Source organism: Microtus oregoni, unplaced genomic scaffold (assembly GCF_018167655.1).
Source record: "Microtus oregoni isolate MIOR12 unplaced genomic scaffold, Mior012 000007F_ref0000211, whole genome shotgun sequence".
NCBI lineage: Eukaryota > Metazoa > Chordata > Mammalia > Rodentia > Cricetidae > Microtus > Microtus oregoni.
In genome coordinates this window covers 41,480,582-41,492,843 of record NW_024543066.1, presented here as the reverse complement: position 1 = coordinate 41,492,843, position 12,262 = coordinate 41,480,582, and the positions used below count along the sequence as shown (strand labels likewise).

The 12,262-nt window shown below is 38.2% G+C and overlaps 1 protein-coding gene across 2 annotated transcripts in view; it reads right to left on the bottom strand.

Annotated features, from left to right (window-relative positions):
- Window positions 1-12,262, bottom strand: part of Supt3h (SPT3 homolog, SAGA and STAGA complex component) — a 348,399-nt gene that overhangs the window by 109,162 nt on the left and 226,975 nt on the right. For both annotated transcript variants that reach the window (XM_041656171.1, XM_041656172.1), the window contains 2 exons: window positions 11,517-11,607; window positions 732-871 (listed from right to left, as the gene is read on the bottom strand). In XM_041656171.1, coding sequence (XP_041512105.1) covers window positions 732-871; window positions 11,517-11,607 — 231 coding nt within the window. The remainder of the gene's footprint in view (window positions 1-731; window positions 872-11,516; window positions 11,608-12,262) is intronic.

The following is a 12,262-nucleotide window of genomic DNA, read 5'->3' as shown; positions in this document are numbered from 1 at the left end:
TCTTGTGCCCAATTTCAGGAGAAGGGGGAAACTGAGACTCCTTTTTGAATGTAAAAGCATAATAGTCATAGTGAGAACTAAGAATACTACTGTGTGTTTTGGAAGGCACTCAAATGAAATCAATCATGACTTTCATTTTTCCTGGAGTGTATTTAAAGAAGCAGTGATTTGAAGTATAGATAGCTAAGGTAAATAGAAGACATACAATTTTTATATTCATTGTGAAAACATGTATATGGAATGCAAATATGTCACTTGCTTTCTGTGACAGTGATGTAAAGCATGTAGCTTCCCTGGACACCAGCTTAGTCAGTGAGGCCAACCGCAGCCGCCAACAGCAATCTGAAAGGCAGTTCTTCACTCTGTGCCAAGACAAAAGCACTAAGAATTACCTTTGCCTTGGAGGCAACTGAATAATTTGGGGAAAAAAAAGTTAAGTAAATATTTAATGTAAAGTAGCCTGATGGAATAAAATGTAACAGTAAATGTCAGATCCAGAGAAGAGAATGCTCGCTATTTCCAAAGAAGAAAACAGAATCAAAACTCAAGATGTTTCTCAAAGCCGAGTGTGGAGGCAAAGTTTCCCTTCCCAGGGCTGGCTCCTGAGCATGCTGCCCAGACAAGGCCACTGATCTTACCTGTCAGGCAAAAGTCAAGGACACAGGACAAGAAGGTGGGACCACAGGCACTATGTTGGGCAGTTACTGCTGGGAAACAGGAATGTACCATACCTCCATTCTCTCCTGTTTAACATCATCAAGTTCGTTGTCCTCAAACATGGCCAGAAGCTCTCCTGTTTGGTCAATAGAGTTGATCAAGTCCTGAGCGATTTTCTGTCTCTTGTTTGTACTGCTGCTGCCACTCAGTTTTTCTTCATGAAGGTTAGAAAGGAGAACAAAAGGTACTGAGCAGGGTACATTGGCATAAATCAGCATACATAGCAAACAGTACATGTGAAATTCACTCACAAACATCTTTATAGAGAAACTCTTATCTCTAAAACAAGTCACACAGAAATCAATCACAAAAAATAAAATAAAATCACATTATTAATTACCATCGTAAGTGTAAAAGGGCTGACTCAATCCCGTATGAAAGGAAGAGGGGCTCTCAGGTTTGGCAAAGAATACTATTCCATAGTACTTACAAGAGAAATAAAACACAACTAGGAAAGAGAGTGTGCTAGGTAAACACAAGCAAAGAAAGCAGAATTCATAACTACTAATGTTAGAAAACACAGTTGTGACCAAACTGTTACATCAAACATCGTGAAATATTAGCTAATGAAAACGAATACTAACAGGCCTACTTTTACAGAACCAAGATAACAGAAAGAAAAATCCTGCAAAAGGGGTCCTATTAAACAGTGGGATCAGCAAAAGGGTCCTATTAAACAGTGGGACCAGCAAAAGGGGTCCTATTAAACAGTGGGATCACCAAAAGGGGTCCTATTAAACAGTGGGATCAGCGACAGATACTTGTGTGCATTTCTCCCAATGTGACAACTTAGGTTAAGGTCGTAAAACATAGAAGTGCTTCAGCACCTATACGTTAGCAGCCACAGAATCAAGGGAGTCTATTTTTCAAGTCATTTTCTTCTGAAATAAAAATTCTAGTGTACACATATACTCACAGCAATGGCTGGGGATGTAGCTGTGCAAGACCCTGTGTCAGATCCCCAACATGGGGGGTGGGGGAGAGGAAGGGACAGAAATACACATACCCAACAATATTACATGTACTGCTTTCTCCTCCTTGCTCTCCCTCCCTTCCTCCCTTCTTTTTATGCTGTCTACCAATTCCCAGCTCACAGTGGCCATCTGTGTGTACCACTAGATATTTCTCTGTGATAACATCTTCACAATGGATTTCTTTACACATGTGCTTTCTTCATTTTCTTTAAAAATAGGTGCCTACAGCATTTCTTTAAGAAGAGAGGTTCTTTATCCTCTCTTCTGTCCAGGTTTCCTAGTTGAGGACAGAGAAAGATCTCTCCATTTTTGTAGATAAAGTCTGATTCTTTTATAAGGCCTGCATAATCATCTATATCCTATAGTATCTACTAACATGGCTTTCATGCCCATCCTCTGTTGATGGGCAGAGACTTTGTATCAATTTTTGCACTGGGGAAATGCTGAAGAGGTATCTCATTCATAGGTGTGCTCTGTTCTCATGGCGTAAGTTTCTAAAAACAGAAATGTTACTGACACTTCAAGTTTCATGAAAGCAATTCTGATGCTATTTTCGCCTACATTTCTTCTCAGAACTCCAGCAAATGTCTGATGAACCAAAGTGAAACACTGTAAAGTTAACCCCATAATCACCAAGAGATTTCAACATCTTCCCATGTCTGTCGCCTGTTTTCCATCTGTGTTTATCTATGCTAACAAGAGCTCTTTCCCATTGCCCTGTCGTCCTCTACCTATCTGCTGCAGAGCACCCTTTGCTACAGAGTAATCTAAGATTTATATTGTTCTGTTTAGCTTTTGACTTCTCTCTACTTCCACACAGTGTTAAGTTACATTTTTCAAGTTTTTTCTTCAGATTTACTGTTTCCTTCATTTTGTTTTTCATCTTTATGCATCTAGAATTTATTTTGAATATCGTTAACAGTATATCTTCAGTGTCTTTAAAATGTATATCACAGCACCACTAACATGTTTCCCTGTTATCTTGAAATTTTGTCATACCTCAAATTTCTGTGTCTCAGATTCTGTTATTGGACTTTCTAGCTTGTGCCAATCTTCCATATATAAAGTCCTCAATGACACCACAAGGTGCATATATACACTTCCTCTCCTATGTCTTACTTCTCCAAAGCATATATGGGCATTTCTTATTCTATAGGAAAGCTATATAATATTTTTGCATGATCTCAAGAAGAGGTTGTTGGAATTATAGCTAAAGCTGCATGAATTCATTGACTTTGGTTGAACTGATTCATTTTATGTTTCAATTCCTGTTTTTTCTTGTTATAGAAACTCCTAATTTTATCTGTTCCTGTAGTCCATGTTAATGGATGCTCTCCATGTTAATCAAAAGGACTATTTTCCTTGAGTCCGACAGGTGACTGAGCAACCACTGTGATGCTCATCAAATTGTTAGGATGCTCATGTTGATCCTCAAATATTAAGTAATATGCTTCCTAAGTAGCTAAGGTGGGGACTATTATCCATATACAATAAAAGATTAGTGAACTGAACCCTATCAGGTATATATTGTTACTTCAAGTGCAAAAGTGAACTTTCTGGCTAATTTCACTTTTAAAAAAGTATTTTATGTTTTTTACTGCTGAGTAATACTCTAATATGTATATATTCCATACTTTCTTCATCCATTCTTCCACTGAAGGGCATCTAGGTTGTTTCCAGGTTCTGGCTATTACAAACAATGCTGCTATGAACATAGTTGAGCATATACTTTTGTTGTATGATAGGGCCTCTCTTGGGTATATTCCCAAGAGTGGTATTGCTCGGTCCAGGGGTAGGTTGATCCTGAATTTCCTGAGAAACTGCCACACTGCTTTCCAGAGTGGTTGCACAAGTTTGCATTCCCACCAGCAATGGATGAGTGTACCCCTTTCTCCACAACCTCTCCAGCAAAGGCTATCATTGGTGTTTTTTATTTTAGTCATTCTGACAGGTGTAAGATGGTATTTTAAAGTTGTCTTGATTTGCATTTCCCTGATCGCTAAGGAAGTTGAGCATGACCTTCAGTGTCTTTTGGCCATTTAAAGTTCTTCTGTTGAGAATTCTCTGTTCAGCTCAGTGCCCCATTTTATAATTGGGTTGATTAGCCTTTTACGGTCTAGTTTCTTGAGTTCTTTATATATTTTGCAGATCAGACCTTTGTCAGTTGCGGGGTTGGTGAAGATCTTCTCCCAGTCAGTGGGTTGCCTTTTTGTCTTAGTGACAGTGTCCTTTGCTTTACAGAAGCTTCTCAGTCTCAGGAGGTTCCATTTGCGTACAAATGGATGGAAATAGAAAACACTATCCTGAGTGAGGTAAGTCAGACCCAAAAAGAGGAACATGGGATGTACTCACTCATATTTGGTTTCTAGCCATAAATAAAGGACATTGAGCGTATAATTCGCGATCCTAGAGAAGCTAAATAAGAAGGTGAATCCAAAGACAAACAAACATATAGGCATCCTCCTGAATATTAACCTTCATCAGGCGATGAAAGGAGACAGAGACAGAGACCCACACTGGAGCACCGGACAGAAATCTCAAGGTCCAAATCAGGAGCAGAAGGAGAGGGAGCACGAGCAAGGAACTCAGGACCGCGAGGGGTACACCCACACACTGAGACAATGGGGATGTTCTATTGGGAATTCACCAAGGCCAACTGGCCTGGGTCTGAAAAAGCATAGGATAAAACCGGACTTGCTGGACATAGCGGACAATGAGGACTACTGAGAACTCAAGAACAATGGCAATGGGTTTTTGATCCTACTGCACGTACTGGCTTTGGGGGAGCCTAGGCAGTTTGGATGCTCACCTTACTAAACCTGGATGGAGGTGGGCGGTCCTTGGACTTCCCACAGGTCAGGGAACCCTGATTGCTCTTTGAGCTGATGAGGGAGAAGGACTTGATCGGGGGAGGGGGAGGGAAATGGGAGGCGGAGGTGGAGAGGAGGCAGAAATCCTTAATAAATAAAAAAAAAAGTTTGAGCCAATGAAGGGAAGAATCTTTGGAAGCAGAGGTTCTGGACCTTATGGAGGGGGAGGCCTGTACTTTACCAAACTATAAAACCAAGGAGGATATGAAATGCATCTTTGGCAGTGACTGGAAGTTCTAATTACTGCCAGAAAATGAAGCTCAGTGGGATAGGACCAGAGGAGTGACAGGGAAGCTACAGGTTACAACAGATCCGTGAACTCAACCAAGTAGGGCTGTGGCAGGGCCTAACCGCCGCAAAGAAGACATGCTCTAGGCAATACGCATGCGTGCAGGCAAATACCATATTCATGACTAATTGTGTAATAGGTCATTTTAGTTCCTGTTCTGTGGAAAGTATAATGCATTGCAACAAAGGGTTTATTCTAGACCTTTTTTCATCCATGCTGTTGATTAATATAATAATATTGTCATAAAAAAAGTATTTCGTGGACACAGTGAAAAAACAAAAGCGACTGCTGACACTCCACTCCAAGGAAATAAGATCTAAGCACACATAATCAGATAGCTTCCTAGTTTATTATTTAGTTGCTACAGGTGTGTTACACTAAACCAGTGGTTCTTAACCTTCCTAATGCTGCAACCCATAATATATTTCCTCATATTGTGCTGCCCCCCCCAAACATAAAATTATTTTCAGTGCTACTTCATAACTGTAATTTGGCTACTGTTATAAATCATTATATAAATATCTGCTATGCCACCCCTGTGAAAGGAAAGTTTGAGCCAAGTGTGGATCATGACCCACAGGTTGAGAACTGCTGCACTAATCCCTGTGTCTTCTATAATCTTTATTTTTTTGTGGTATTTTAGTATAAAATTCAGAGCAGAATGCTAATGTTATCTCTTCTGTTTTCTTCACATTTTTACATACATTCATCAAACAAAATCGCATTTTATAGTCTTCCCATTTATTTTGACAGTTGTGATATCTATTTCTTCCTTCATTTTTTACATTAATTCATTCTTGTTGATAAATCTTCCATTTCTTCTCTTTGGTAATTTGAAATTTTGGTATATTTTTCCATTCTATTAATGTTTGCTTTTTTTCTCTGTATTTTCATTTAAATAGTGTCCTGCTTTTCTTTCCTTTTCAGGTGTGTACTGCATGTGTACCTGGTGCATTATGCACACATGTGCACTAGGTGACTGCCTGTACATGTGTGTCCGCGCCAATAGGCATCAACAATCCTCCTCTACGGCTCTTTCCTGTGGTCCTTTGAGGCATGGTCGCACTCTTTTTTTTCTTAAGGTAAAACTACTGGAGCTGGGGTTATAGTTTTGTGGGTAAGGTGCTAATCATGCAGGCCTGAAGGCTTGGGTTTGGATTCCCAGAACTACGTGAAAGTTGAAGCAGTAGTGTGAACATCTGCAACCCCAGTGCTCAGTACAGCTCTACCAGGAGCTGGGAGAGACCTACTAGGCAAGCATATGCAACAGTGAAGAAGCTGGGAATAGGGAAAGGACTGATACCCAAGGTTGCTTTCTGACTTTCACACATGTACCATGGCATGTAGGTATCTGTCCTACACACACAAACACACACATACCCACACGCCACAAGACAAAATTATCACCGTATTCATTAATATATTTATATAGTTGTATTGAACTGAGGGCCCTGGCATGGAACATGAGCTCTACAAGTGAGCTACGTCCCTAGCAAGTTCAAAAGCAAAATATAACTCAGAAAATTATTGCAAAGGATCATAAAAGTCATTAAATGTTGTAGTTGATGGTTAATATAGATTAATAAATAAAGTTATTAGTGAGACTTAGAGAGTGAGAAAGAACTAAAATATTTTTTATTTGACTAATGATGGTTATACATATATAGTTGTCTCAAGCATTGCCATATATAAGTATCAATTATCTGGTATTTGCTATGAATATGTTAATAAATGTTTAGAATGATAAGTATGCTTATAATGAAAAAATAATTTTAGAAAACTTTTTCATACTTATGTGCCTGCTAATTTAAATCAAGGTTTCTTTTTTGTCCTTTAATAAAGACAGAAGTAAATGCAACTCTGACCAAGGTATTATTAACAAATCCATATGTTATCTTTTCAGGGTAGAGTCTGGACATAGATCTTCATACAGCAGTTAACTCTTATGACAAAAGATCCCAGTTGAAGCCAGAAGCTAATGAAACCAGTGCTGGAGGATTCTAGGCATGAAGCCCATACAAAATCCTAAAGTCACTTAAAGCATCATGAGATTATGTGTGTGGGTGTGAATGTGTGTGTGCACGTGTACATGTGGGTGTGGTTTTCCTTTTGATTGTCTCTTGACTGTTCAGTCTAGGAGCATAGTAACCTTTGCAGAAGACACTGTCCTACTGCAACTCTAGGAGGTTTGACAGACTGCTTTAATGATTCCCTAGTGCAACCTGCTGGTTCTGGTCCAGACAACCACTCCAGGTGGTTTCCATTCTTTTGCTACTTGACAATCTGGAATATGTGAACATTGTGATTGTGTTTCTTCTACTTCATCCACATAAGAGCATGGCAGGATCCAGTTCCACTTTATTGCCCAAAATAATTCCTGCATTAATATTATCTCTTTATTTGTGTCTGTATATGTTGGCAGATATTGGGCTGATTCCAGTGTTCTACTGTGAAAGATGCTGCTTTTTATGTTCAAGTGAATTTTTTTCTGGGCATTTCTCTCCATTTAGCTTTATTGGGTGTTGAATGGCTGGTTTACTTTTCTGTTGTTCTTTTTGAGAAGCTTCTGGAATGTTTTCTGAAGTGCCTGCACCATTTTACCCTCCTCCTAGCATCACAAACTAAAGCTCTCCAAGCTTCAACCATATTTGCCTTTGTCTGTCTGTTTAGTTACAGACATCCTGGTAGGCGAGGAGCCATCTATTATTGCTGATTTGCATTTGCACTATGGTTTGGGACACTGGCCATCTTTTCTGGCGTCTATTAGCTATTCCTTTATTTCTGCTGCAAAGTTATCTCAGATCTTTTGTTCATTTCTTAAGTGATTTATTGTCTTCACTATGGAATTGAAGAGTTCTTTCCACATTTTGCCTACAAATTCCATAGCAGAGATATGTATATAAGATTTCCTTATTCTGTTTTTTTTTTCTTTTGATTACTCTTTGAAGCACACTGAAGTCTTTAAACTTGATCAATTCTAATTCAATAGTTTCTTTTGCTACTATGCCTTTGGTGTCATGTATTTAAAATACCATTCTTATACAAGGTTATCAATAGTTCTGTTTTTCTTTTAAAAACTTTATATTTTGACAGGCCAGAAATGGCTCCATAGGTAAAATGCTTGCCATCAAACCTGATGACCTAAGTTCAACCCCAGGACCCACATAGTAGAGGGAAAGAACCAATTCCTGTAAATTGAATTCTGACCTCTTTCACTCACCATGAAATACACAACCCCACACATGCTTATATAAAACAAGTAAATAAAGATATAATGGAAATAAAATGAATTTTGTATTCTGAGCTGCTATAGTGAATTCTCAATGATCTGTACTCAGGTATTCTCTTCTTTTGTTTTGGAGGCATACTGTACCCTGAAGGGATCAAATTCTTTCTTTTCTATGTAGATCTCTAGATGTCACAGATACCTCAATGTCTCCAGGTAAAGGAGCTATTGATTCTACATATCACTGCTATCCAAGCCCTGTCAAGCATCACTCTGTGAGTCCCACTTGTGCCCTGAATTCTGATCATCCACTGACCAGCATAGATCCTGTGGGTATTATGGCAGATTTATAGACAATTTTGAAGTCAGCAAGTTTGAGTCCTTTAACTTTGCTGCTTGTTGAGATGGGTTTGACTACTCTGGATCATGTACAAATTAGAAAATGAATCTTTTCATTTCTAGGATCTGACATTTACACACGAACAACAGAATCAGTTTGTTCATCTCAACAAAAGCTGGTGAGATCTATATATAGCTCCAGTTGAGGATGGCTATTGCCTTAACCATTCTAAGTGTTGCAGCTGTGCACACTGGTTATTTTTGTATTTCTTCTCCATCTTTGCTCAATAGTGATTTCTAGTTTCTATGTAGAAATCCTGTAGGTCACTGGTGAAATTTATTCCAATATAGTTTATTCTTCATGATGGTGTTATACATGGCATTGTATAAGGAATGTGTACTCACTTGTTTTATTTACATATTTATCTTTTATCCTGAAAAATCATGAATGTGTCCACCAACTAAGCAGTTTTTAGTGGATTAAGATATTTTTCTATATAAAGACTGCATCAGATGCATGCATAGCTTTAACCTCACTTTTTAACATGGGTGTTTTCATTTCCTTTTCTGCAAAAACATACACTAAAACCTTTGTACAATATTGGATAGAAGAGAAACAAGTGCATATTTTTGTCTTTTTTCTTGATGTTAGGGAGGAAAGAATCCAGTATTTCACTGTAAATGTGCTGCTTCCTTCTGGGCTTTCTTTGTCAGTATAAGCTACTATAAAATAATATTGCAGACTGGGAAGTTCAAACAATAAATAGGCTGTGGCACCTAGGTCAAGGTGACCTGGTATCTAGCAAAGGCCTCTTTTTAACAGATAGGATATGAGTTCTGGGTTCTGGGTGTCTCTTTTTAGAAGTACACTGATCCTAACCATAAAGGTTCTCCTTTTATGATCTAACAACTTCCAAAAGGCCCCCAGATATCTTCTCTCATGGCTTTCATGATCAGCTCTGTCTTTACTAAACTGTGTTATCAGTACAGTTAAGTATGAGTTTGTCCTAATGGAATTTGTTAGTTTGTTTAGATACTTGAATATGTGTTTAACAATTTTCTTAAATCTTAAAAGTTTCTACTCACTATTTCTTGGGATATTTTTTCTGATTCTCTCTCTTTTATTCTCCCTCTCTCCTGTTCCTTTCCTTCTGATACATTATAGTGATGTATTAATGTACTGTATATGTATATACTGATGTATTAGCATACTGTATACTTCTCTTCTGATATAATACATGCTAATGTATTAATGCACTGTATACCCCCTTCTCTTCTGATATAATATATGATAATGTATTAGTGTACTGTATATGCCTTCTCTTCTGATATAGTACATGATCATGTATTAGTATACTATGTACCCTTTCTCCTCTGAAATAGTATAAGCTAATGCATTAGTGTACTAAAAACCACTTTCCTTCTGATATAGCACAAGCTGATACACTACTGTATTGCATACCCCTTCCCTTCTGATATAGTATTTGCTGATGTACTTAATAGTGCCCTGCATTTCACTGAAGCTCTGTCAACTTTATTAGTTTTAATGATTCTTTAGATTATATAATTTTTAATGTAAACTCACTGGTTCTTCTACCAGTTCAAAGCTTCTGTTGTGTTAGCTTCCATCTTCCTATTGTTCTTTAATTAATTTTATATGTCGACTGTATGTGTGCATGCCATGGCATTTTCATCAGAGGTTTAACTGCCAGGAATCTGTTCTTTCTTCCCACCATCTTGTTGAGCTTGGATCATCAGGCTAGGTGCTAAGTTTTGCTCCTGAGCTATCTCACTTACTGTATTTATATTTAAACTCCATTATTATATATTTTATATTTACTCTTTCTTGATGCTGTATATTTTGTGAGGCATGGTTTTCATACTTCCATGTTATTCTCTGAATACAATTTCTTCCGTTTATTTGAACACACTATAATATTAGTTTGAATTTCTTGTCCTGTTAAATCCAACATCTGGATTCCCAGAAGGCAATTTTTGTTATCTACTTTTCTTGTTCTTTTTTTTTTCTTCTACAGATCATATCTACCCATGTCTTTACACATCTCGTGTTTTGCTGTGGTTGAAAATGGACATATTAGATGATATACCACAGTAACTCAGGCAACCATTTCTTCCTTTTGGTGTGCTTGTCCTTGATTCTTTGTTTAGTGAGTTGGCTAGACAGGCAGAAGAGATCTCTCAATAGTGTGACGGTGTCTCTCACCTCCCCCATGGTGCAGACGTGCGTGTGCATCCTCTTCCATCACTAGCTTTACAGTGCCTTTGGCTCTCACTTTCAAGCTCCCCATAAAGCTTTGGGCGGATCTGACAGAGTACCAAACAGAGGCGCTAATTCCCAGTAATTGCAAGCTGGATACAAATGCTTTGCTTTCAGAGACTTATTATTTACGTGCCATGTAGGTTTGTGTATGTCTGCATGTGGGTATGTGCATGTGAGTGCAGGTACTCACAGAGGCCAGAGGCCTTAGGTTCCCTGGACCTGGAGTTACAGGTGGTTGTGAGTTGCCTGACATGGGTGCTGGGAACCAAACTCAGGTAATCTGAAACAGCAGTAAGTACTCTTAGCCTCTGAGCTACTGCTTTTTATTAATACTCCTGGGAGTAAAATCTCCACATTTTAGTGGGCTAATGCTGATCCTTTTGCTTTGATGTTCCTAGTTATTCCTCCTTGTCTCCTCTGTTGAGCTTGCCACTCTTTTGCTTGTTGCTGTATAGTGGATCTCCTAGCCTTTAGTTTGCTGCCAGGACTGCTAACATTTAGAAGTCCTAGGTATGAATTTCCACATGGTCTGCTCCAAAGAATTTCCTTAAGGAGACTTGTAGAATTCTCAGCTCTTATGGTCTGCCTCTTCCTGTGCTGAACCTTGGTAGCATACTGAACCAGTTGGAAAGCAGTGTCCACCTGAAAAGAAGGGGCTGAGATACCTGGGTCCTATGAGGTTCCAGAGGAGAAAATCACAAGGTTAACTCGCAACAAGTGCCAGACTGTGTTAATGAAAAGAAATCCGTGAGGAGAACGTCCTCCCCCATCCTCTGGGTGATTGAGCTGACTCATTTGGGCTTGTGTTTTGGTTAGTTACCTTCCAGGAGATCGTCCTCGTCAATGCCTTTGATGATCTTTGATTTGTAGTCTCGGATAAACATGTATTTTAGAAGTCTTCTAAGTTTTTTCTATTGGGATATAAAGTAAAAAGTTTATAATACATTTTCTTTACTAATAAAAGATTGCTTTAAGAATTAAATTTAATAAGCTATTATCTGATGATCATTGGGGAAAACAGAACTATCATTAGCTTAATAGTATAAGCAAAACTGTAGCCCTTCGATGACAGCTAAAATGTAAGAGTTTATAAAGGCATTCTCACAAGCATCCATCCAGACATTCCAGAATCACAATAATACTTTTTTTTTGTATATTTTCGAAAACATCTTAAATTCCTTTTGATGATTTCAATAAATACCATATTCCCTTTGGTAAGACAAGTGTACTTATACTTTGGAATTTTGAATATATTCTAAGACAAAAGTTATGTAAAACTGATTTATAAATATCTAGACTAGGAGCTTTTAACAACTCATTTTTATATTTAATTTATGAGATAATACCATGTTGTGTAGCCCAGGCTGAACTTGAACTTGTAATCATCTTGCTTCAGCCTACCTAGTGCTGAAGTAAAAGGCATGCACCAGCAGACGTGGCCTGAGAATCTTTTCATAGGACAGTTATGGAAAGTATGTATAAGCTGAGGGATCTATCTTTAGGAAACTCAAGGCCCGCGAATGATTGGTAGGTTTCAACGATGGTCTTCTGGGGTTAGAAGAGGAT